This window comes from Acartia tonsa, chromosome 4 (assembly GCF_053477335.1).
Source record: "Acartia tonsa isolate MP-2025a chromosome 4, ASM5347733v1, whole genome shotgun sequence".
Classification (NCBI taxonomy): Eukaryota; Metazoa; Arthropoda; class Copepoda; order Calanoida; family Acartiidae; genus Acartia; species Acartia tonsa.
This window is the reverse complement of record NC_137263.1, coordinates 35924308-35951430: the sequence shown is the minus strand read 5'-3', so window position 1 is coordinate 35951430 and position 27123 is coordinate 35924308. Positions and strand designations below refer to the sequence as shown.

Below are 27123 nucleotides of genomic sequence, written 5' to 3'. Positions count from 1 at the left end.
GGATAATTTTGATAATAATAATTTTCTTTTTCTACATTTATGATTAGATAATGCAATTAAGCTGAGAATATGATGTTATGGAAGTAATACTCTTTATTTTTAACTCAATTTCTATGACACAATTTGGTTTAATGATAAAGTTAAGTGAGTTAATTGATTTTAGAAAATCATGGAGATAGAGGGATAGAAAAGTTAAAAAAGTGAATTGGGCTAGGTGGGGTATAGGAGAGCCTTGATGGGATAGAAGCACTAACACGGTGGGGCCAGGCGTATATTTTTGTAAGTTATTGATTGCTACAATATCAGATATTTCTCCTAACTTAGCTTGTTTCTTACATATAGTTTTCTTATATATTCTAGTGATTTAGGCTTTTTTATCATTTTTCTGTAATGCTATCTTTCATAACCTCAAAAAAAGTATTTATTTGAATGGTTAAGTAACCATCTAATCTAATGAAATATCCATCTTTCCCTGAAAAGCCACAAACTATGTTGCGGGTAACTCTGCTTACAGAGTGACCCACTTCATTTTACAAGAATGACAATTTTCATTGTAGTTTAGGTGCCGTTCATCCTTCTTCAACCACTATTTTTAGTCTATTGAACTATCCAACCCTCTCTAAAAAGCCGCAAGACAAAGTGACCCACTTCATTAAACAAGAATGCTTATTTTCATAGTGGTCTTGTCTGCCTTTTATCCCTCCCCAACCATTTACCTATTCCAACCCTCCCTGAAAAGCCGCAAGACAAGTTGCTGCGGGTAAATCTGCTTACAAAGTGACCCACTTCATTAAACAAGAATGGTTATTTTCATAGTGGTCTTGTCTGCCTTTTATCCCCCCCCCCCCCCCCCAACCATTCTTTTTAGACTTTTGACCTATCCAACCCTCCATGAAAAGCCGCAAGACAAGTTGCTGCGGGTAAATCTGCTTACAAAGTGACCCACTTCATTAAACAAGAATGATTATTTTCGTGCTTTCCCTCAAAGTGCAAATCGAACCCTCCCCATTATTTTTAAAATAAATTGAAAATATAATTTGGAGGGGGGGGGGGGGGTAAACTTCATAATTTAGTTAGGACAATTAGGAGAAGGATCTGTGAATTTAAATTAAAAATTCACATTACATTGTGAAAAAAGATAATTTTCTGTAACAAACCATTCAAGATACTTTTCATAGGAAGATTTTTTTGGAGGTGAATGTATTATTGAGATTGTGTGTGGGGATGTGATTGTGGGTGTTTGTGTGTGGGAGTGTGCTTGTGTGTGTGTAATTTGAACATGGAATACCTCTTAGAGGTAAGTCTGTTATTTCTAGGAGGTGCATATCATAGAAGCGTCTGCGGCCTTAGCATCTAGGGGCAAGGGAAATAGCTGAAAACCACCCTTAAAAATTTAATTTCAAAAATAAAATAGCCTAATGCTTTACTAAAATTGAGAACTCAATAGGTTCAGTGGTTAACGAACAGATAAACAAAAAAACCTTTCTACTTTATACAATGGATAAAATTTCATCTTTTGTGATTTTCGTTAACAATTTAAATGAATTACCTAATGATTTTTAAATATCAGACCCAAATTATTCTTACTATATCTAGGTGAGAAAGGATATATCAAATTACTAAGGAATAATTTTAATTTAATTATCAAAATTTTTATACAGATCTTATCCTTTCCTGTAATTTTCGTGTGTGTGTGTGTGTTTTTGCATTTATGTTAATTTTCTTAGTAGGTCAAATTCAATATTTTAACTAGTTGCTTCACCCCCTAGCCTACACTCTGTTTTTAAAATGATTAGGAACCTTTATCTTTATATTTGCCTTTCAGTGTTTTGATATAATGTAGGTATACTTTTAGGATTTATACTTGTAAATATTTAGTGATATTAAAATCTGTACACTTTACCTGTTTTTTTTCCTTCAATATTCTGCTTGTGCTGTTGGGCCAATGCATTTACTCCTACTTTTACTATATATGTCGCGTATTTAGTCTGAGTTATAGTCAAGTGGTGCAACTTTAAACGTCTTTAGTATGGTCCAAGATTCGAACCCATTTCCCCCCGAACGACGAGCGGATGCGCTGCGTGTTACGCTACAATGTCACCCTTTTCACGTTCCCCATTATAGGCAAAGCAAAATATTATATTATTACCGCCTTAAATATAGATTTATGCAAATATAGAATTATTTGCACAGTTGTCTATGCAAAAAGAGTTGAGCAAATAGTTATCAGATGTAGATCTTTTTGGCCTTAGCTTCTTTTATTTCTTTTAGAGGTAAATATTTAGGGTGTCCCTTCCCTTCAGCTAATTTTATTTTATCAATCATAAATTAATTTAGGCATTAAACCTGCTCTGGATAAGGTCCCATATAGGAGTTTGAGTGCTACCTACTGCTGCTATTCACTGCTGTGACATTAAGATAGAAATGGAAATAATCCTTGGTCCATTAACAGGCTTAACTCCTTTCTTTATTCTACTACAAACAAAGGTTTTGCAATCAAAGGATTGGTTGCCAAAATAGTTAGAATGAAAAAAAGTAACAAGTCATCTTACTTAGTAAGGTCTGAGTCTTTAAACCGATACCTATAGCTGTTTTAGAAATCTTTTCTAACAAAGAAAATACTATTTCTTATTTATGTAAATAAATACAAGTCATGGGTTGTTTGTGCTATTTTGTTTGAAATGTTATGTTTGCAATAGATTAAATGCAGTCTTTTCTGGCATTATGTTTTTTTCAAGGTTCTTTGTTGCACAGCTGCTCTTAAGTTTGTACAAGTGTCTGTATATCTATACAAGGAAACCAGCAGTATTAATAAAGAAGACTTTTTTCTTTCAAATTGGCTTGAGAAAAATTTCCAACTGAATGGTCAATTTTTAAAATTTATTATAAATAAGGAAGGAGTTAATTTCTTTCACTCACTATACAGATGAAGGGATGTAGTTACGTATGGGCAGATCTTAGTTAAAGAGTAGCTGTAATACTAAAAACTTTAATTTTATTTTTCTATCAATTTCAAACATTAGTTTTAATACCAAAATACAAAGTAATACCCCTCAAGTGTAATATGCTATGTTAGGCAATTTCTTTGAAACGTTAAGTTGGGATATTGACCCCTCCCTCCCCTTACAAACTGATTTACTAACATATACAATTATAGATATTTGATATAAAGCCAGGATCCTATTGTCTTACAATTAAAAGAGTATCCACGCAGTATAGCAAAGTCATTACATTCTTAAACCATTTTCATTCTTTTTCTATATTATTTACAGTTCACTGTTAACTTTAAATCTTATGTATTGTAGGCTTGTTATTAATATTATTGGAGGGTTAAACGGGGGGGAGGGTGGGGGATAAAGACACTACCTACTGATTATGAGAAATTGTGTAAAAATGCAGTGTGGACCAAATAACCAATAACAAACATTGCATGTTGGAGATAAACATTTATAATGTTCTTACAAAAAAGCAACATTAGCAACAAAAATAGCCATTAGATTATCTGTCTTTAGGGATAGAACAATGGACAATTTATCCCCCCCTTCCAAACACAATTTTATTATTATTGTCATTTAAAGCTGTTAATAATTTTTAGGGTGGGGTCAAAGGGTAGTAGTTAGTAAGAGTATTGTAGACATAGATTTATGGTAAAATGTCAACGTAAATATCAGGCAAATTAGTTATTTTAGAATAGTTTTACAATGTACCTCTTACATAAAGTCGACTTCAGGGTAATATAGTACAAATTGGCTATTTTATTTACATTATTTACAGTTTGATGTGAACACAAAGTTGGATAGTGCAGTAAATAAAAACAAATAGAGCTATAATACCTATAGGTGTTAGAAAAACATTAAGTTACAACCACAAAATATATATTAAAACTACATGTACAGTACACGTCGTTTGATTGCTAGACTTTTGTTAGAATGTCTTATTTGTATGTAAAGATAATTAAGGTATTCTACTATTTATTCGATGAATACCACGCGTCTGACATAGCTAATGGATTTTCAAAGTAAAGATGTACTGGCTCATTGAAATTAAAGCTTCCAAGTTTATTTTATCCATTTTTGAGGTTTTAAGTTACAAAAAATACATAATAAATATGATAAGATTTTTTAATATCAATTTAATCCTTAAACTGTAAGATGATTTTTAAGATACGTGTAATTTATAAAAATCACCAGACCCTTATTTTAATGGAGGGATTATGAATCATACTGTTCTCTTATTCGTTGGCTCAAACTTTGAAGACTTTTTGAAATCTTTATTAACGAACAGTGTTTAACTTTTCACCAATATTTTTAGTGTACAGAAGGGTTAATTTTGTTTGCTATAAGGGGTGTCCATTGTCTTTATATTAGTTTTTTTTTATTATAAGCTACGAATCTAAAAACATTGACATCCTTTGATTATTTTTATAAAACATTACACAAGCATTATTGACAGAAAATGCAATTTTTTACCTTTATTTTATAGTCATTTTGCAGCTTACACATAATACACACACACACACATGTACTGCACACACACACACACACATGCACACACAAAAATTCCCTTGGATAAATGTCAAATACACATCAATTGCATTTGGTGCTTTATTGGTATTTTTTCTCTATTTGTTAAAGATTTTGCTTTTCATTCTTCCTTTCTGACATGACAACTTTTTATGTTTGTTTATTTATAAAGCAACTGATGATTTGATAAAATCAAACCATGAAACACTGTGTATTGGACTTATCAAATAGAACTAACATACTTAAATAAACTGTGTTAATAACTCTATCTAAATAATATATATAGAAGTTACACTTACCTAACTTAAAATATATAGAGCATTTGTATCTATATTAAGCTTGTCTATATTTTTATCTTTGCAAATAGCCCTACTTGGTGTTGGTTAATTGTAGCTTGATTAATTCTAGCATACGGTATAAAATATATATACTGCATAGAAACGCCCAAACATTGGTAAATATGAGTATATGTTCAAAAAAGAAGTTAAAACTACTTTATTTCTTGATTAATTAATGACAATTTGATGTCAACAAAGCATTTGATTTTGTTTTCAGAGCTTTTTTTGTTTCAAAGTAATAATAGATTTAATTTAACTTGGATCTTACACCAGATTACCATAAACTCTAATAAAGTGAAACTTGTAGCTGGCCCTTTTACCACAGTCTCTATCCTCCTACTGACAATTAGACCAACAAATGATGTCCAAGTAAGCAACCAAAATTGACGACAATTTTTCCCCTGTCATAATATCCATTAAAGTAAATGTTAAATTTCAACACTTTTACTTTAACTTTTTGCTATTTCTTTCTTGCAACGCTATTCCCACTCTAGAACAGTTTGTATGTCTTGCTTTAAACGTGGTAAATAACAACATCTGTCTGGCTTAACTTTTAAGGTGTGGATAAATTCCAGCATAAAATTATTGATATCTTACATTTGTACGGAAAATTGCTTAAAAACTGATCAAAGCCACAATTGAAATTGTTTAATTGTCGTAACAGTCGTAACTTAGCTGTATAAAAGAAGTTTTTAAAAAAATTCTATCATATTTTTTGCTGTTATGGTTAGATGCTCATGCACTAAATTTTGCAACTTTAGTATATTTGTATTTGTATATATTTATGTATGTTTAATGCTTTTAAAACTTCTTAAGCCAAAGAAATTTTTGCATTTTTGAGGATTAAAGATAGACTACATTTTTAATTTTTTTGTTTTGTTAAAAATATAAGTTTACAAAATGTGGCAACAGTAAGATAACTTAATTATATAAAAAAAAGAACAGATAACTTATGTTTAGTAAACATATGCATAAAAAACCTTTCGAAAATTATTTTGATAGGATATTTAGTTAACGGACGTACCTACTGACATACTCTTGTTATAGAGTAGTTTCGGAATAAGGACGATTTTAACATGCCTACCTGAGCTATCAGACGTATTACTTGTATTTTAAAAAGCTACGATAAAAAACTCCTAGATAAATAGTTGCATTTACAATAGTATGTAGATAAATATTCTACATATTTGTCTATGTCTAGGATACTACTACACCAGTAGTGTAGCTACTCCATAGAATATTATATAGATGTGGAGGCAGGTAGCTATGTTTTGTAGATAAATATTCTACATATTTGTCTATGTCTAGGATACTACTTCACCAGTAGTGTAGCTATTCCATGGAATATTATATAGATGTGGAGGCAGGTAGCTATGTTTTGTAGATAAATATTCTACATATTTGTCTATGTCTAGGATACTACTACACCAGTAGTGTAGCTACTCCATAGAATATTATATTGATGTGGAGGCAGGTAGCTATGTTTTGTAGATAAATATTCTACATATTTGTCTATGTCTAGGATACTACTACACCAGTAGTGTAGCTACTCCATAGAATATTATATTGATGTGGAGGCAGGTAGCTATGTTTTGTAGATAAATATTCTACATATTTGTCTATGTCTAGGGTACTACTACACCAGTAGTGTAGCTACTCCATAGAATATTATATAGATGTGGAGGCAGGTAGCTATGTTTTGTAGATAAATATTCTACATATTTGTCTATGTCTAGGATACTATTACACCAGTAGTGTAGCTACTCTATAGAATATTATATAGATGAAAAGGCAGGTAATGGATGTAGAATATATGTGGAAATTATAAATGTCGCCAATTCAAGTTGACATTTCCGCTGTCATACAGGGTCATTCAAGAGAAATGATTTTTTTTAAAACTTAATTACGCATAGAAAATAAAACAATTATGTAAAATCCTTTATATATTTGGAAAACCTATTATGAGACATTTATGTTTCAAATAGTTGAAAATGATTATTTCAACAAATTATGTCCTAAAAACCGGTTTTTCCAAAGGCCTTTTTTTCGAAGATTTATTGATTTAAAGGTTGTAAAAAAAATGTGCACCTTTTTAAATTCAAATTGCGCGGCTTGTGTTAATAGTAGAAAAATGTTATGCATATCGTTAGAATCGTCATAAGCTCTATTTTTTTACTACATGAAAACCTTTCCAGTGCTACGCATGGTATAGGAGCTACGAGGTAAAATGTTCCAATTTCTTAAAACTTTTCAACCTTTTTCTCAAATTTTTCAACGTAGCTCCTAAACTATAAAAAGCACAAAAACGGTTCTTATATTTTCAAAAATTAGAGCTTATGACGATTCCAACGATATGCGCAACATTTTTCTACTATTAACACAAGCCAAGCAATTTGAATTTCAAAAAGGTGCACATTTTTTTACACCCTTTAAATCAATAAATCTTCGAAAAAATGGCCTTTGGAAAAACCGGTTTTTAGGACATAATTTGTTGAAATAATCATTTTCAAATATTTGAAACATAAATGTCTCATAATAGGTTTTCCAAATATATAAAGGATTTTACATAATTGTTTTATTTTCTATGCATAATTAAGTTTTTAAAAAAATCATTTCTCTTGAATGACCCTGTACATTGGTCAATTCGTTTATCCAGTAAGAGGAGATGGGATGTTGTAAAGGTAGGGGAAGGAATGAATCGTTATGATAGGCTGCTACGTGTTTCGTTTTATTAGAGAATATGATAAAAGCTTTTCATATGTCTTTGCTGGTATTAGGCTTTTTTCTTAAGATAGATTTCCATTATTTCAGTTAGAAATATGAAATAATAAAAAGAAAAATAATATATTCTTTTGTCTAATTTAAGGCTCATAAAAAGTGTCTCCCCCCACCCTCACTCCCCATCCCTCAACCTTCATAAATAATATTGATAGTAATTCTAGCGATGGTTATATTTCCTTTTACACTTGCAGAAGATATAAAATTGATTTTCAGCTTTTTCCGGCCAGTTAAGCTTCTCTTTTATTGCCCCATTTCCGTCTGTCTGTCTTATCACCTGTTTTGACGACACATGACGTCACATGAACGTGTATTTTTATGTGGCGTAATAGTTTTCTAAGAAAATTCTTTTTATCATAATTTTAGAGTTGCTTCGCTAAGTGACGATTAAAAAAGATCTGCAGGGAGGAAGGGGGAATTGAACTGTAAATTTTACTGGTACCCAAAGTTTTATAAACGAGATCTCTCATTGGTTGGCTTAAAAACTTTTTAAAAATCAACATTAAATTAATTGCTTTAAACTTTCCTACCATTATTTTTAACATACAGAAGGGCTAATTTCGTACTTACATAAATTTATCATTCATTGTCTTGTCCCTCAGGATCCCTGGCTATCTGTAATTGATGTACTGGCGGACGGACAAAAACAAGGATTTTTAATCAAGGACATGGAAAGAAAAAAAACTGTTTTGCCTTATACCTTTATCATAAAAGTTGATTTGTTTTATTTCAACGCTATGTTATTTATCGCCTCGTAATATAGCTTTCCGCAGATATTAAAATTATCAGATTAAAACTGATATTAATTATATAATTTTTATTTTTATATTCGTAGAAATTGCTCTACATGATTTTTAAGTTTGGCTGAGAACTGGTTCTAATCCATCGGATATTAATCAGTTTCTTAGCCATCACTGAAAAAAACATGTTCCTTTTTTTCTTGGTTTTGTTCTACGAATCAACACAGACAAAAATATATAGAGCTTATTTGTTCTCTTTGTGTGTGTGTGTGTGTGTGTGTGTGTGTGTGTTTGTTGGTGTCTGTGTGTTGATTTTTGGAACCAAAGTTTTTGTCTTTGCAATTTTCTTCTTCTGACATCTATCGGCCTTATCCAATTCTTTTAGGGTTCTGTCAGTTTATCATTTAATTATTATAGATGATAAATCATGTAGCTAAATCATCAGGGGATGGAGGGTACAATTGACTACAAATTATACTGACTCTACAAAAAAAACTTTATTGCTTTTTTTGGCCTAAAAACTTTAGGGTTTTGTTATTTGAATCTGATTGGGTTGTACAAACCTAAATTTTGGCATAAATGAAATTCCAATGCGAAAAGGAAATATACATAAACATAGACATAAACGATTATAAACCAACTATTTTTTTTCGGTTGAAGATAAAGATATCGGAAAGGGATGGATTGATTGGGTTGTTCTATTTAGTGGAATTTCGTTTCTTTCAATTGGTTTAAAATTTTACATAGATTTTCTCTATCCTCTCTCAAATAGCCTAGAACCTGCATTCTAACCTTTTCTGAAATTTTAAACGTTTACGGTATCTTACTGGACACTTAAAACATTTATAAAACTAGCTTATATAGACTATAAAACATATTTTTAAATACTCTTAGCATTGATTTTAAAAAGGTAAGATTTCCAAAATTTTGTGCTAACCCTACAAATCTCATATCTATTTTTATGTTTTCGCTTCTGGTAAAAAATTATGTTTTTCTCTTGATAAAAGCTGTCTTCAAGATTTTTACAAAGAACAAGTATTAATAAAAGCGAAGCTTTTTACATTCAACTAATGCCGTCTGTCATTAGAATCTTCCTACCAATTTCAACCTTGGGTAAAGATTCTTGTTACAATACTTGCTTTATAATAATTATATAGACAAAATTGAATGTTAAGTGTTATGCTTTTATTGTTTTGGACAGTCAGCAATTGTTTTTTTGTTTGTTGATAAAGTATCCCTTTTTAAAGAAATTTTGGAAATCATATTAAATACGCGAAATCTTTGTCTCGTCTGTTATTTAATTACTGTATTATAGATTCTTGTTATATTGTTGTTGCTGTGCTACCTATGGATGTAATCATCCTTGTTATATCTAATCTTTGTAACTTTCTGACGATTGAATGAAATTTTATTTGGCAAACTTATCCTCTGCTAATTACAAACTAATTCTATTTTTCTTTTTCATCTTTTTGTCTGATAACAATACTTATCCACTTTTAATTAATTAATTTTATATTTATCTCTAACTTTTTATATGTACCTAAACGGTTACGCCCCTATAATATAGGGGCACTGTATTCGTAGGTTTAGAAAACAGCAGAAAATAGCCTAAAACCACCTATGTATAGCTTCCATAAAAGGAGAACTCAATGTTTTTTTTTTGTTTCTCGTAATCTTAAGCTACAAACAACAACAAAACCTTACTACTTTTAAAGGTTTTAATTTTTTGGGGATGGGGATTGTAATTTTCTCTCTTTCTCTGTCTCTTTCTTCCTTATCTCTCCTTTTTCTTTTTCCTTTCCCTGTTCTCTAGATTTTTATCCTTTTCTCCCTTCTTTGTTCATCTTTCTATCACTCAGTTTCTATATCAACTCTTATCTATTTTTATCTCTTTGTCCTCCTCCTTTGCTTTCTCTCTATGTCTCTATTAAATGACTTCACCCCTTAGCAATCGATAATTTGTAAAGTTCCTTAAAATTAATAGAGCTGCGCCCCTAGTATCTAGGAACTATTGATTCGAAGGAGTTGGAAGGGCAAAAATAGCCTAAAACATTATTAGAATGAAAAATAAGATTGCCTGACAAAACTTTCGGGACCAATATGAAGCTTCAATATAAGTAAAAACTCAATCGGTTCAGTAGTTAAAAATACTTTATAACTTTATATGAAAGATTATTCATTTTACCTAATGGTGTTAGGATTCAATCTAAAACGTCAATTCTGCTAATGAAAATTAATATACATAGTTTGATATTGATAGAACAATTCTAACGATGCTTTTCTATTTGTTCATTTGATGTTAAAAACAAAAATAATACTAGAACAAAAGAAATTATTTGCACGCACTAAATAAAAAAATGTCAACTATGCTAAAATTATGCAAAATTTCTAGTGTACATTCATTTCCGCACGAGTTTCACATTTTATCAGGGAAAAATTGATGTACACCCCCAATTATGATATGCAAATTACCCCTCTTAACAGGTTTTTGGCTGTTTTTATATTCCATATGTGTTCTGTCAGTCATCAAACAAAATTTAATAAGATTTTGTGTTTATTTTCTCTAGTATATCTATTCTATCAAATACTCTTTAAATCTACTCCTATGTATTCCAATCCACGAAATTTTTGTGCTTTGCTACTTATGGATGATGTCATCCTTGTGTTATTAATATGGTACAAAAAAGTGCTGATATACGAAAGTGTAATCACACCAAAAAATGTGTCCTTGCTCTCTGTACAGGGTGCACCACATAAATCCGGACTTTTTCTTATTTTTAAACAAATAAACATAAAATAGTCAATTTTAAAGATTTTATTGAATTTTAAAAACTGGGAAGGAACCTAGGTATATGACTATTAGATTATTTAATAAAATCGCCACCAGCCTCAATAACCGCCTTTACCCGCCCCCTGAACCGCCCGCCGACCCTGGTCACCATGTCCCTGTTCAAGCAGGCGAAGTTCTCCATGATAGGAGCAATGAGAGAGGTCTTTTTTATATGGGCGCGTCTATTGGTTCATGCTTTAACTGCGCTCCAGGCCCAAAAGTCCATTGGATTAAGATTGGGGCTGCTGGGAAGCCACATCTCCTTAAGGAGTGAGTAACAGCAGGATCCAAATTAACCAATCTTTAAAGCTACCCTTTGACACGGCGGCTCTCATTTGGGCCACATTTAGGCTAGAACAACGTTTTATACCTTTTTAAAAATGGCACGAAGATTAAGATAGGGTTATCAGCGCAATACATAGTCTAAAACGAGTTGCAAGGTTCCATATGGGCCCCTGAAGTCAAGAACCGAGAAATTTTCAAGATTTTTGACGTTTTTGACATCTTAAAATCTACCACGATCCACTTTGTCGGAGTACAACAGCCAAGTCAGCTGGGATAGAGAGCTCTAGTCTTTTCTTGTGTTTTCACTAGGTATCTGATAGTATCTCCAGCAAGTTTCATTAGTCCATCTCACCTACAGATGGGCTGAGGTCAAATTTAGTAGGCCAAAGTCATAAATCTACGGTAATTTATCTGCGCGATTCGAATCTGCCTTGTTGAACATATGCGCGGCTAGCTCAGCGTACACGTCCTCCATCGTCCAAAGATTTTCATGGGCAAAAGGGTCATTACCTAAGCTTTTTATAGTGGGGTCAAACGTCCTGATTGGTCAAGTAGTTTTGGCGCTATGGCCGTTTTAAAAAAGTCCGGATTTATGTGGCGCACCCTGTACATTGTACACACACCAGGGAGGTAGGAAATTGTAATTGCGCCAAAAAAAAATATTAATATTTTGTCATAATCTCTTACTGGTTGGGATTCCTTTAGCCAAACCCTGACAATTAAGACTTTTAATTGAAGAGTAAAGTGTTTTATAGATTTACTACCTAAGGTTTTTATCAGCTATTGTTGAGACAAATGTAATGTTTTTAATTTTTCACACACCATTATTATTTCTAATTCCCTATTCCTTTTCGCCGGAAAGAAAACGCACACATACAAAAAAAATACGCAAAAAATGAATTTTTAGATAAACTCTTTTTTTTTGTAGCTGTTAATGATTATTTAAATTTTTTTTGCAATTACGCCCTGAACAAAAAATGTTTTACATGAAAATGAAAATTAAATGTTTACTCAATGCAGTGACAAACTTCCATTTAAAAATAGCGTTGATATTGTTATTTATTAAAGAGGTAAATTATCATAAGAACCTCTGTAAACTTCTGAAGTCCCTAATTCAATGACCAAAGGCTTCTATCCTTCCCCCTCTTCCTCCTCCTCCCTCCAAATATCCTAAAACCTGCTTTGGCCTGATACTAAAATTGTATGAAAATTTTGGAACAATTGGTCTAGATTTTTAAGAGATCTTAGCTGGCATACGCACACCATACTTACTACTTATAATATAGGATTTATAGAAATGCAAATTACCTAACTCAACTTAAGAGCAATATCAAACCTACAAAGCATTGTGTCGATATATTCTTTTTTTAACAGTAAATGTCTTATCGACATTGAGGTTGGTTTATTTGTCAACTACGTTGACATTAATGCAACTTATGACTACACTGCAATGCTATTCTAGTAATGAATATATAATTATGTTAATATTATCACAGCATAAAAAAATTACATGAAAGAGATCTTTGTCTAAAGTTATTGTATTTATTTTTCATTTTGTTGAATAATGAAAACATATAATAATGTTTTTTTTGCATATTATTTTGCTAAAAATCCGTGAAAACTGACAGAAAAATTCATTATTTGCTGAGTCTCACTAACGGTATGCTCAGTCGGGCGCATTAGCCATTCAAATTTAATATTTAAATGTTTTATTCTATTATATAAATTAATTTAACTAGGATTTTTAAAGATATCTAGCTAACCAATAATCCGAATGAATTCTTCATTTTAAGGAAGCCTTACTTAGGTCACAAGATGGCTGTAGGCTATTTTTCTGCCCCCCTCTCTTCCCCTTGGAACCCAGAGTCTCATGATGTAAGGGGAAGGGCAACTAAGCTTCACTGAAAGAATCTTAGGGTAGGGCAACGCATTTATAGGCCACGTAGGGTTAGGGCCCAAGAAAAAGAAATAACCCCCTCACTTATTTTTTTTATTTATTTCTGATATAAGAGGAAGGGGGGTATCTATCATCGCTAGTTGCTCAAAGAGAAAGCCCAAAAAACATCTTTACCAAAGGGCATTTTATTTTTCTTACCTACCGATTTGTTTTTCGTTTGGTAACGTTGATGGCAGAGGCTTAGCCATTTTTATTGATAACAAAGTATATAAATTATGAATTGATACTTTTTCTATGGTTTTATTCTGATACACTTAATTTGGGTAAATTTGTTGTGTGTTTCATTTATAATCTCGCTGTATAATTCATTCATTTATGAAAGTGTTCTAAAAAACACGCAAATAAAAAACACGCTTGCAAAAATACTACTAGAATGCTATTGCCTCTTTATCTCTGGACATAGTTGTCCTAGTTTATTCATATTAAAAAAAATAACCTTTCGTGCTAAAATAATTTTTTTTTGATTGGCTGAAAATTGCTGTTTTGATTAATTTTATTTTCTGATGATATGAACACTATTTATGAGTCAGTATTCTGAATTTATGAATTTATTACTACAGGGACAAAGGAAGAAGCAAATATAACACAAACACCTGTAAGCCGAATTATTGAATAGCTATGCGTTTTTCAATGATCTTATTATATAAAGTAGTGAGGATTTTTGTTTGTCCGTTAAGATCTCTATTTTAGGGAAGATTTTCAAAGTTTCCGAGATGGTTTCAGTCTATTTTAATTTTACATTTACTATTTTAAGGCTTGGGTTGGTTTTAGGCTATTTCTAATCACTTGCCCTTCAAACACAGAGCCCCTAGATGCTAGGGGTGCAGTTGCTAGTTACCAAAAAATTCTACAAATATATTTTACTCAATTTCTTAAAGTCGGTGCAAATAAGTAATAAGTAAAGAATTTTTGTGCTCTTAAGTAGCTGTTATACTGTTGCTACGCTTTCTAATTTGTACCAAATCACTTTTGTAGTTACTATTCAAAGATCAATTTGAATAAAAACTGCTAAAACTATTGCATATCTTCCATTTCGCATCCTTTTTGATTTCGTTACTTTCCATCCTCTTTTCTCTGATTTATTATAATAAAAATTATTGGCTTGATATTTTGGTGAATTATTATAAATATTTCTCAAATATTTATGCCAAGTCAGATTCGGTTAGATTTCAGTTTTATTATGTTCGTCTAGTTATATTTTTGATATTTATATATCCTAATACTTTATTCTATTTTGATCTCAATCACATTACCGACATTACAGACAGACAAACACACAGTAAAAAGTAGTTTCATTACAAGAAAAACAAATCTGAAATACATATTCATATGATATTTCAAAAACTACGTGGTAGAAAATTGAAATTCTTTCAAATAAATGCCATCTAAATGTAGTTTAACCAATAAACCAGGAAAACATATGCGGTTCACTAAATTAAGTTCAAATGCCTTTCGTAAAACTACCCCTTTGAACTACATTTTTGATTGTCTCTGAGGACATGATGGACAGACAGAATAACACAACTCATTTGCAGAGAAGCTTCGCCACAAGAAAAACAAATCTGAATTACAGTTTTATTGGTGTCGCCATTTTTCACCATAAATTACGCAAACCCTCCAAATAGTGGCGAATATGTTCACATGTTACCGCTAATTTTATCTCTTCTCATTAAGCTTTTTTAATAGGTTAAGCCTAAATAGGATATCAAATAATTAAAGGGGAGGGAGAGGCCAGAAAATAACCTTAAGCCATCTCAAGACTGAAATAAAAAAAAACATCCTAAGACTAAAATTTAAAAACATACTACAGGGGATTGTTGGAAATGTTAGATTGATATACAAATAATTTTGTTTCTATAATAAGTAAAACTTGCTGAACTGTGTTAAAAATATCTCTTAAACAGTAGATGTCATTGAAGCCTTATATGCTGTTAAAAAATATGCTTTCTTGGGCTGTTTTGTATGAACAATAACATTAAATGGGGTACAAATGGGAATTGTTCTTATTGCTTTTATTCATGAGAATTTATCTATTCAGGTCTATTTTTTATTCAGGGATAGCTCATTAGCAGTTTATTTTAAATAGCACAGAATTTTCTAATGTGTAAGATAATTTTTTACCAATATTAGGCCTTCAGTACAAGGACGTCCAAGCTTTTTGGGGGTGGGTAAGAAATCTTTATGGGGGGGATAAACACCCCTTTACCCCTCCCCTTTGAACGTCCTTGCTTCAGTTAATTAATATTATTGGGTGTCAAAAATGTACTTTTCTAGCTTGTGCCCACCAATCAGGATTTAATCAAAGTTACCAAAGTTTGAAGTCAACGAATGAGTGAATGTGTTTATAAAAACTTTGAAAGTTTAAGAGTAGCTTAAATACTCTAAAACAAACGTTTAGGATTGCGTAACGTAATAGTAAAATAGCCATCAGAATAGAAATTGCAATGGACGCTGCCGTATTAGAGCAACATAAGTTTATACATTTAAGTAAATTAAACTTTTTGTGTACGGCTATAGTTTTTTTACGATAACAAGCAACCAACTATCGAATTGATATTGACGGAAAACTGATTCTTTATAATTATCCCTTATAAGTCTTAATAAATAAAAATATGTTATTGAACTTACATCTATTATTTAGAAAAATAGCCACATTTTTTTGTAGAAAATAAGGAACGTTATTTGTAAATTACGATGCTGAATTGAGCTGATATCAGGGATGCCGGGACAGGACAGCGAAATTTAAAATAATCTTTCCAAATTAAGACAGTATACAAGAACCAATATTTTATTATTGATTGAACAAATTAATCTCTATTCAACTATCTCTGAAACTACAAAACTACAACTACAAGCGATCCATTATGCAATTTGGCGTTTATACAATCTGACAAACAATTTAAAAAGTAATTTAACAAATTAACAAAAAATATCTTGTTTAATCAGGAAGTACTAACTATTTTTTGGTTAGCTAAAAATCTCGCTAACCACTGAACCGATAGATTTTTTCGGTTTCGGAAATCTTTACCTTTGTCCTGAATACATTAAATGCACGTAGCTGCACTACTTAAAATCTCGCGGTATTGCAACCACATCCGACACCCAAGAATTGCATTTGTTTATATATACAATGCATAACATATTACCATTTATTTAACTGTATCTTTTATTCAGTACGGTGTGTCTGTCCGTCCGTTTGTCCGTTAATGGATAGCTCGTTTAACTAATTTAGTAATGTAGAAGCTCTGAAGCGTTAGGACAAACGAACATTAACACTTGTAGAGTGTCAAAACTGAATAATCAGAATATAAATTGTAAAATTCGAAACATGATTGTAACTTTGTAATTAAATTTGTTGAAAAACTGCTTAAATACAGGATAATAGGACATACCTACAATTTTGGACTTGAATATAGAGATGCTTCGCTTATAACATTGTACCTTGTTGTTCTAGAAATCAGTATTCCAAAAAGCAGATTATTTGGATAAATATATCACATAAAAATTTGTTGTTAAAAACGTAAAAAAACAACATATTTAAAGTGGACGTACGGACTACATGAAATATTGTTTTTTAGTATGATGATCATAAATAATATTTGATTTGTTGATCTTCACTTCTATGGATGTTGTTGTCCTTTGTTTAAGCTTTACCCTTTAAATAGCATCCCATTAATCTATCTAATAAAGGGATTTTTATCTTGCCTAAAAAAATATAGATATTAATAATAGTTCCAATTGATGCTATGTCAGTTGAATGACATTAACAGCAGGTTGATGGGTAATGCCTTGGCTTATTAATAGGAGCTACTGTTTTTTATACTGAGATTGGATTTTTCATTCGTTGGCCTAAAAACTTTAGGGTTCAATTATTAAATCTTAGTTGGGTTGTACAAACTTGTACTTTAAATTTTCACTAACAAATTAATAATATTTACCTGCATAAATGTTAAACTTGTAGATCATAATTGGGGGTAAACATAATTTTAATGTCTAAAATCATATCCCAGAAGATCTACCTATGATTCTGTCTTATTGTAGCTGGCATACATTTGGGGGAAGATTTATTTCTCGTCTATTTACCTATCCTTGATTTCTCTGCCTAAAACATTAGTTGTTAATCTTTCTTTATCTTTGCATTTAATACTTATTTATGGCCATTAATGTTTTGTAATTAATTTTAAGAAAATCAAATAATAGAAAATGTTGCTCATCTAGCTTTGTATTAGATAGAGAAAGATTTCGCTAAAGTATTTCGGCGTGTTTGTGTATTTTTCGTAACTACTCTATAACTATGGAATATCCGTTCTTCCTTCTGTTTTCTTAAGCCCCCAGAAGCCTCTAGAAGTCAATCCTTGTTCAATTTTGATTTAATGAAAAAAGTGTTTAAAAAATTTTGTGGGATGGTGAACTCTTTTTCTAGAGCGATTTTTATGCGATAACGGAGAACCATATCAGTCCAGCAGTTAGCTCAATCCTGCAAATACATCCTGTTAATTATGTTTGAGGATAGTTATTTAAAAAAAAAAGTATTTCACTTATTTTACTGTATAATACTCCCATATACTTATATTTACATAATGTTTTATTGCTACGCTACTTCGTTTCATTTTATTCCTTGGTAAGTTAAGTCTTGTCCTTTTCATGCGTTTTTGCCTTGTAAAAAGTAATTAATTCCCTAATTTAAAAAGAGTCGGATCAAGGTGGAAATACAAAAATGGTCATTCTTTAGTAGGGTATTTCCCCCAACCTCCCCCCTACTTTTTAAAAATTCAAATAGTTGAGAAGCATATATTGTGCGGTTTGTATAAAAATTCTATTTTGAGAATGGGGTCAAATATTCATCAGAATTATGGTTTTCTGGTGCTTTCATAAAAGTCTTTAGCAGTAGAATCAGGAATCAAAGACCATTTCAAAGTGTCTCACTCCTAACATGAAAAAAAACCTTAAAAATTATAGATTTCAGTAATATCTCAGGCTAGGAGCAAGATATTTTTTAACGATTGGCCTTCAACAATACATCCTCCATAGGCGTCCAAGGGGGGGGGGGTAATGGGCCGAAACCCCCCCCCCCCCATTTAAAATTTACCCCTACCCTGGGGGTGCCGTAGGCACCCCCAACCATTAAGGAGGGGTTATTTACCCCTCCCCAAACAATTTTGGGGGGGTAAATACCCCCCCAAAATAGAAAATCTCTAACAAAAAAATTTTTTGCGCGCTTCGCGCGCATTTTTAATACTAAATTTTTGATAACATTTAAATTACCCCCCCAAAAAATTGTACCCCGGGGGTAAATTTTGGGGGGGGGTAAACAAATTTTACCCCTGCCAACAGATTTCAGGGGGGGTAATTACCCCCCCCAAGCCAATTTACCCCCGGGGTAAAAATTTTGGGGGGGGTAAAAAAAATTTGCGGCGCGCTTCGCGCGCCATTTTACCCCCCCCCAAAAACCGAATTACCCCCCCCTTTAAAAAATTTTACCCCCCCCAAAATAAAAAGCTTGGACGCCCCTGACATCCTCCTTCGTATATTGAACATGATCCATATATTCAAATGTGGAGCATATTTCAACGCAAGAGTAGACTTGAATGCTTTTTACTTTGGACAGCAAAGCGTACAAGGGATGAGTAATAAGATAGTTAATTTCATATATTAAGCACTTTAATTACTTATTATCTAAAGTAATAGTCTTATTATTTTACTAATTTTAATATCATTATATAAATCTAAAAAAATAGCATGAAACCTTCCTGGAAGCTCAATTGGTTTAAAAGTTATTGAAACTTAAGCACTAGCAAAACAAATTTATTTATATTATAGGATATTCCTTTATTCCTGAAACAAATACAACTTGTTACGTTAATCCTACAGCTCTAGAGGGTTGTGCTACAAATTAACACATTTTTTATTCTACTTCATAATCCTTTGTTCTATGAAAAATACTAGAATGGCTGTTGAAATTATATTTTTACGACACAAAAAAGCGACAGAATTGTACAGTGAACATAACAGTTTGCAAATGTAAGCACATAATCAAAACTTTTAAGAATTTTAACTTTATTTTTTTATACACAAATTTAATCCAAAAAAACATCAGCTTATCAAATAAAACACGCATACCTACAACAATCTTATCGCTAAGCTAGATGGTCTATTTACTATTAAAAAGAAATTGATATTTATTTTTTTTGTAGCACGTCCTTATATAGTTTTGTTGCTACTTAAAACGTTAGAAAATGTTCTTTTAACTGACACTGAGATTTAACAATAGAATTATTACAAGATAGAGACTCAACTTAACTTATTTAGAACCCCTTTTTCCCATTTTCTTTATTTTCTTTTCTCATATATACATCAAATGCTTTGAAAAGTCCAAAAAGTCCTGGTAAAATACGAAATTACATGAAAAATGCATCATAAAGTCCGTTCGTGTTTGAGAATATTTTGTATCTGATTGTATCTATCTATTCGTAGTATGTCTATTGTCTTATCCTAACACTTTTTGCAGAAATGAATCTTTAACATTTTTAGTATTTGAGCTACTCTATGATAGCTCTGATCATGAATCCTTTCATATTTGATAAATTCACTGAGTGCTTTAATCATGCATAAGGATTCCTGTAACAATGAGGCATAATCATGAAAGTGTATGCTACATTATCATAACCAGAATTTTGGGAGTGGGGACAAAACACCTAATTTAAAAATACCTAATTTAAAAATGCCTAATTTTATAAATGTCTAATGTGACAAAACACCTAATTTATAAATACCTAATTTAAAAATGTCTAATTTAAAAATACCTAATTTTAAAAATGCCTAATGTGACAAAACACTAATTTTAAAAATGCCTAATTTTATAAACACCTAACTATAAATACCTAAGTTTAAAAATACCTAATTTTAAAATACCTAATCTAAAAAAACCTAATTTTAAGTATATCTTAAAACTGTTGTTAAGTATATTAAACCGGCGGCTACGCCCCCTAGAGGCCTCTAGGGGCGATTGCAGTGCGGAGGGGAATTCAATATTCAATTAAGTCTTTGGGGGGAGGGGGGGGATTGAGGGTTCATGACCCCCCCCCCTCCAGAATTTCAAAGGTTGAAGGACAAGGAAACAAATGAATTTTAATTTTTTTTGGTTTCTTCCCTAACCTAAGTAGCCGTAGCATCCCTTTTTTTTCTTGGAGGGTGATAGTTAATCATCCCCCATTTTTTTTCTAGTAATTGATAAAGAAAGATTGAAGAAATATTAAAAAACGGAGGGAAGGGGGGGATTTTTTCAAAGGGTGATTTCTCATTGGAAGATGTTGGTAAACTCCCAAAAACCTTCCCATGACATATGGGAAGCTTCATTGTAAAAATGCCTGGGCGCCCAAGCTGTTTTTTTGGGGGGGCATAACATTTTTTTAAGGAGGGGGGGGTAATTCATTTTTGGGGGGGGGGTAAAATGGCGTGCAAAGCGTGGTGCAATTTTTTTTTACCCCCCCCCCCCAAAATTTTTACCGGGGGGGGTAAAATTAGCTTGGGGGGGGGGGGTAATTACCCCCCCTGAAATCTGTTGGCAGGGGTAAATTTTGTTTACCCACCCCCCAAAAATTTACCCCCGGGGTAAAATTTCTGGGGGGGGGTAATTTAAATTTTATTAAATATTTAGTATTAAAAATGCGCGTGAAGCGCACAAACAGTTTTTTTGTTAGAGATTTTTTATTTTGGGGGGGGGGGTATTTACCCCCCCAAAATTGATTGTGTGGGGTAAATACCCCCTCCTAAATGGTTGGGGTAAATTTTAAATGGGGGGGGGGGGGGTAAAAATTTGGGGGTGCCTACGACACCCCCAAATTCGTTTGGCGGGGGGGTAATCCCCACTTTACCCCCCCCCCCCACTTGGACGTCTATGTAAAAATGAACCATATTGGTTTATCGACTAGCAAGATCCTTTAGCAATAACAATCAGCCAATTGGATTAATGTTATTAAAATTTTAGGTATTTTAGTGAAAATATTTGATATTTTAGAATTAGGCATTTCTAAATTAGGCGTTTAGGTAGTTTCAAATTAGGTATTTTTAAATTAGGCATTTTTAAAATTAGACATTTTTAAAATTAGGTATTTTTAGTTAGGCATTTTTAGTTAGGCGTTTTTAGATTAGGCATTTATAAATTAGGTGTTTTTAAATTAGGTGTTTTTAACGTAGGTGTTTTTAACATTAGGTATTTTTAAACTTAGGTGTTTTTAGTTAGGCATTTTTAGTTAGGCATTTTTAAATTAGGTGTTTTGTCCCCACTCCGAATTTTGGCTCTTGTAAATTCAAATGTTTGTGGTATATAATTGTCTAATTAAATTAATTTTTGATATGGTGATTCCAAGGACGATTAGAAATAAAGTTTTAAAGGTCGAATATCTATAATTACCTCTCAAATTGTAAGTTCATATCTATAATACAAAGTAGCTTGATGTCTGTCCGTCTGTCCGTCTGTCCGTCTGTCTGTCTGTCTGTCCCTTAAGATCTCGGTAACCACTGAACCGATTGGATTCTACTCTTCAGGGTATATTTCTATTGGTCCTGTGGTGGTTTTAAGCTATTTTCTTTGGGGGTGGGACACCCCCAACCCCCCCAAAAACAAAAAAATCCCCCCCCAATTTTTTTTTTTTTTTTTTTTTTTTTTTGCTGAAGATTTCTTTTAGGTTTTGTAGAAGATTTCCTAGGTTCTTTAGGTTTTGCAGAAGATTTCCTAGGTTCTTTAGGTTTTGTAGAAGATTTCCTAGGTTCTTTAGGTTTTGTAGAAGATTTCCTTGGTCCTTTAACGAATTTCGCCTTAATTTTTTTAATCACCTCTTGGGGCAAAGCCCCTAGAGGCTAGGGGCGAAGCCGCTAGTTTTTCTTAAAGATTTAAAAAAAAAATTGCATAATCATATGTAATTTTTCTCACTTTTAAATGATATTTTGTTTGATCAAGGATAAAAGCGCTTTTTCTCTTTTTTGTTAATATTCGTTTGTCCTTATGTCTGAATCTGAGCTTAGCTTTTATGTATTTCTTAATCCTTGTTAGGATTAGAGACGGACAAGTCGAGTACAAAGCATTTTTAACATTTTTCTTATTAACTTGTCATTTTTTTCAATTTAGACTATTTGGCTTAAATATTTGACTGATCCTTAGTTTTTTTATTTTACAGCTAAGAATATCTTTAATTTACTTTAACAGCAATTATCCATAATAGATTCATGATTGTATGTTAGTTCAAATGGGACATCCCAACATTCTCAAGCAAATAAAATAAGATGTTTCATGTTTTCTTTAGTCGCCAAAAAATTAGGTATTTCCTTCCTTTTATTTGCTAATTTAGTAAAATCTCACAAATTGCAAGCAAAATACCTTGCCCCCAACCCCGCCTCTACTTTCAGGATGTAAAATTTTTCAGGGATAAAAATTAACCCTTCTGTAGATTAAAATCATTTGTTAAAAGTTTGGAACAACAAATAAAAATTTAATGCAAGTTCCCAAATTTTTAAAAAGTTAAAATGAGATTTTCCCTGCTTATTTTTTTCTGAACCGTAGATAATCTAACCAAAAATAATAATTAAATGTGTTTTTTTTTAATTGGGGGTTGAAGTTTCTGTTAAAAATAAGATATTAAGCCGCCAAGTTTTTGAAGAAAAAATAAATAAATAAACGTTTGTCTCTGTCTCATTGGGTAAACTTTGTTTTGAGCTGTTTTTTATTAGTTTTGTCCACAGGGATGCGTTAATGGAGAATAAATTGTTATTTCCCCAATCTTCCTACATCATATCCCAAGCTATCTCTAACCTATGACAAGATATGTATTCAATTTTTGGGGGAAAGAGTAATTTATCTTTCATTTATGTATTCCTGTACCCCTGGTCTTGTGAGAAAAATTGTTTGCTTGCTTGTTAAGAGTGGCTACAGTTGGAAATTATCAGGGAGGGAGGGGATTAATTGGGTGGTTCAAACCATCAGTGTCTAAATTAATGATTTTATTTTACTGAAGGATTAATTTTGTTTATTATCATTGTGAAGGCACGCCAATTTTTTACTATAAGGGGTGCTGTTTTCCCCCTTATAAAAATCCCCCTAGCAAAATTATCGAAACCATGCTTCCCTGAAAATTGTAGGCTTTTTGGGATAGTTTCTTAGGATTTTTTAAGTAACAAATCAAATCTTTTTAATTTCTCTATAAAATGCACAAAATACTTATTCCCTTAATTAAAGAACATATTAATAGAAATTAAATCTCCAAACAAGTGTTTGCTTTTTGTACAAAATCCATATTTTCTGTACTTGTCTAAGTGTGTGTGTGTTAGTGTATGTGTGTGGGTATATGTGTGTGTATGTTTGTTTGTCTGTGTATTATAAAAATATTATTTTAACCTAAACACTTAAAGTCGCCGCAAAACAAATTATCATATTTACTACTTTTCCACTTATTTTTTTTATGTTTTCGTAAATTTTTATGCATAAACAAAAAGAAAATTGTTATTTTTGTAAAATAAACTTAAAATGAAATAAATTTTATATCTGTTAATTTTTAGAGCTAGAGATATTACGCTTTTTGTTGGGGGCTGGGTGTTAGACCTTGCAGTTGTTTAACTTTTTAATCTTATTTCAGTTTGAACGTGAGGGATGTATCGGCCAAATCTCGCGGTCGCTGCCGCTGGGCGGCGAAATCATTACCCTGTCCGCAATCGACTTCGACGCCAACAACATGATCAGCTACCGGGTTGTGGCAGGCAATGCCGACGACTGCTTTCACCTGGACGAGACTACTGGCGTCATTCGGTCCAAGTGCGACCTTGCCCTGTTGCCGGTTAAGCGTAAAGTGTTAAATGTGACGGCCACCGACGGCCAGCATTTTGCCGACGTGATGCCGATTCAGTTAAATTTTCTCGATAGTGATAACAATCCATACAGCGGCGGCGGTAGCCGTTATAATACTAACGGTAATAATAAGAAAATGGCGGATTTTACTTGTCAGAGCACCGATATCGCCCACCAGTTGACGCGGCTGCTAGCGCTGGCCGAGCGCAACAACCGGTACTCGGCCGAGGACGCCGGGCCGGATCCAGTGCTCTATCAGAATATCCATGCGCCGAAATTTAGCCGGCTGCCAAAATCTATCTTTCTGAATGAGACTGCACCGATCGGTAGCGTTGTTTTTAAGGTAAGGTTTTCATTTAGATAATTTTTACAGAACTTATGGAAACATTACAAAAACCCTTTTTAGTATTTTTAAGGTGTAAGGGTATTTCTCTTCTAATGTATAGACCCTAGGTGGAAGGGGTGCATACTACTTTGTGTGACGTCAGACCCTAATTTTACAATAATCTTCGCTCTTAATTGCCACAAATATTACATGATTTAATTCTGGGAGAGAGGAGACATTGGAATGTAAATTACACAAGTGTCCAAAGTTTTACTTGGCTCAAAGATTTTAGTACTTTTATTGAATTTTGATTAGTTGTTTCCAAACTTTTCTAGCATCAATTTAACTCTTTAAAATGGGGATAATTTTTATAATCAACATTGGGGATATACATCAACTTATCATCCATTGTCTTATCCCTTTTGTGCAAATATGCAGCAACTTTCTTCTTCTCGAGTCCATCTTAAGATATTGATATCAAAATTTTATGCACTTTTTTTCGGGGCCAAACGAAGCATTTTTATCCAAGGAAAAAGATAAAAATAAGTTGACTAAAATAGAAGTATATTTTATTACTAGCGGCTACGCCCCTAGAGGCCTCTAGTGGCACTTTAAATGTTTTTGTTTGTTAAAGTTAATTTTTATTACGATACCTCTTTATTTGACGTTGAAGTCTCCCCTAATTTTTTTAAAATTTCGATTTTTTTGTCATTTCTCTTGGGAGGGTGGTGGTACCCTCCCCCAAAATAGTTATAAACCTTCCCGGGACTTATGAGAAGCTACCCTGTTAAGGAGAACCCGATCGGTTCAGCGGTTAGCGAGATCCTTCGGTACACACAGACACACAGACAGACACACAGACATCCTGTTACTTTAGTATAAGGATTAAAAACTATGGTTGTTTGGTTTTAAGTCAAAGGAACCATTTGTAAATTTTGTAACTTAAGTAAATCTCTATAGATATATGAAAGAAAAATTAACCCTTCCCACTTGAAATAGCCTAAAACCTACCAATACAAAACTCCTCCGTACATAAAGACAGCAGAAAGGTAGACAGACATTCAGTTTTTTTTCAAAACTTAATATCTTTGAACAAACTATACATATTTACACCATTTTTTATTCGGCCATATTATAACATTATGGTATATTTTGAATTATATTGCTAGGTACTTTTGTGCCTAAATAGTATTCTATAAAGTTTTTTTTTTTAAGCATATTCCATTTCTCATAATCCCAAATTTTTACTGTCCGGTCTCTTGCTCATGAAATCCAAACCTTAAATAGATTTCCCACAAAACTGTCAAAATTAATTACATTATCTTGTGAGGCTTAGTAATAAAATCCTTATCTAGTTACTAAAGTAATAAGCATGGCAAAAAAGGATATATAATAGGAAAAAAGGTTTGTTGTTATAAATATATATAAAAGTTACATTGTTTAGAGCGCTTACTGTCATCCAAAGCTAACTAAGGCAGAATCTTACACTTAGATATTAAGGGCAATAATGATTAAGAGGTAACCTAAAATAATAATGTTTTTAGTACCTAATCTATCGACGATTTAGTTTAGGAACTCTTTGTAAAGGTCCTGGCTAGGTTTTTAACTATATTTCTGTATAAAACCTAAAAGATTCCGTATATTGTTATATTAGTTTTTACTTTTTTGTTTAAATCTAACTAAAACGGCTAAAATAGCTTAAAGCTACAATTCTGTAAGAACACTTTGCTACCGTTTCTCCTTGATGCAGTATTTTATTTTATTTTATTTGCAGCATTTCGGTGTCAATGCCTTAGCTCAATCTTTAAAAAAGATATGCACTTAGAAAATTAAAATTCAAGCTACATTTTTTTATTACTGATTTATCTCATAATGTTTTGATATAAAGCATTGGTGTAGTTTTTAAAACTGCATTATTATTGAATATGTCGCAATAAATAAATTGTCGCATTGTGAAGGTATATAGGTTTCAAGTAGACTAGTGATAAGTAATTTTAGGCCTAATGTGTACGTAAATATCAGCCTAATTAGGAATTGAAATCATTCTGATATCATTTAAAGTTTTTTTAATCAATGACAAATAATCGACCCAAACCATTTATGTCTATAACAATGCTTTCATGTTATAAAAATAGATTATATTTAGCATAGTATAAAAAAGGGGAACGTCTATTGTAAAGCAGCTGGTTGAGAAAGGGGTTTGGCCTTCTTATTACAAGATAGTACAGCCAACAGACCACCGTTTAAAATAGAAGAATAGATTCGCTACAAAAATTTTAACTTCTCTTAAGGATCAAACTCGTAAGTAATTCTGGCTACCTTTCCTCCTCATGGCTTCTCAAATGCTTGTATGTACCAATAGACAACCACTAGAAGAACAGCTTCGTTACAAAAACTTTTTTAAGGATCAAACTTTAAGTCATTCTGGCTACCTCTCCTCCTCATGGCTTCTCAAATGCCTGTACGTAAAACTACCTAATAAAAAATCTTTTATGTATTTGCATTTTTTA

At 32.1% G+C, this 27123-nt stretch overlaps 1 protein-coding gene across 1 annotated transcript in view; it reads left to right on the top strand.

Moving 5' to 3' along the window:
- LOC145315450 (fat-like cadherin-related tumor suppressor homolog) overlaps nucleotides 1–27123 on the top strand; it is a 133338-nt gene that overhangs the window by 32921 nt on the left and 73294 nt on the right. The window contains exon 5 of the mRNA XM_080155433.1: nucleotides 24080–24631. Coding sequence (XP_080011559.1) covers nucleotides 24080–24631 — 552 coding nt within the window. The remainder of the gene's footprint in view (nucleotides 1–24079; nucleotides 24632–27123) is intronic.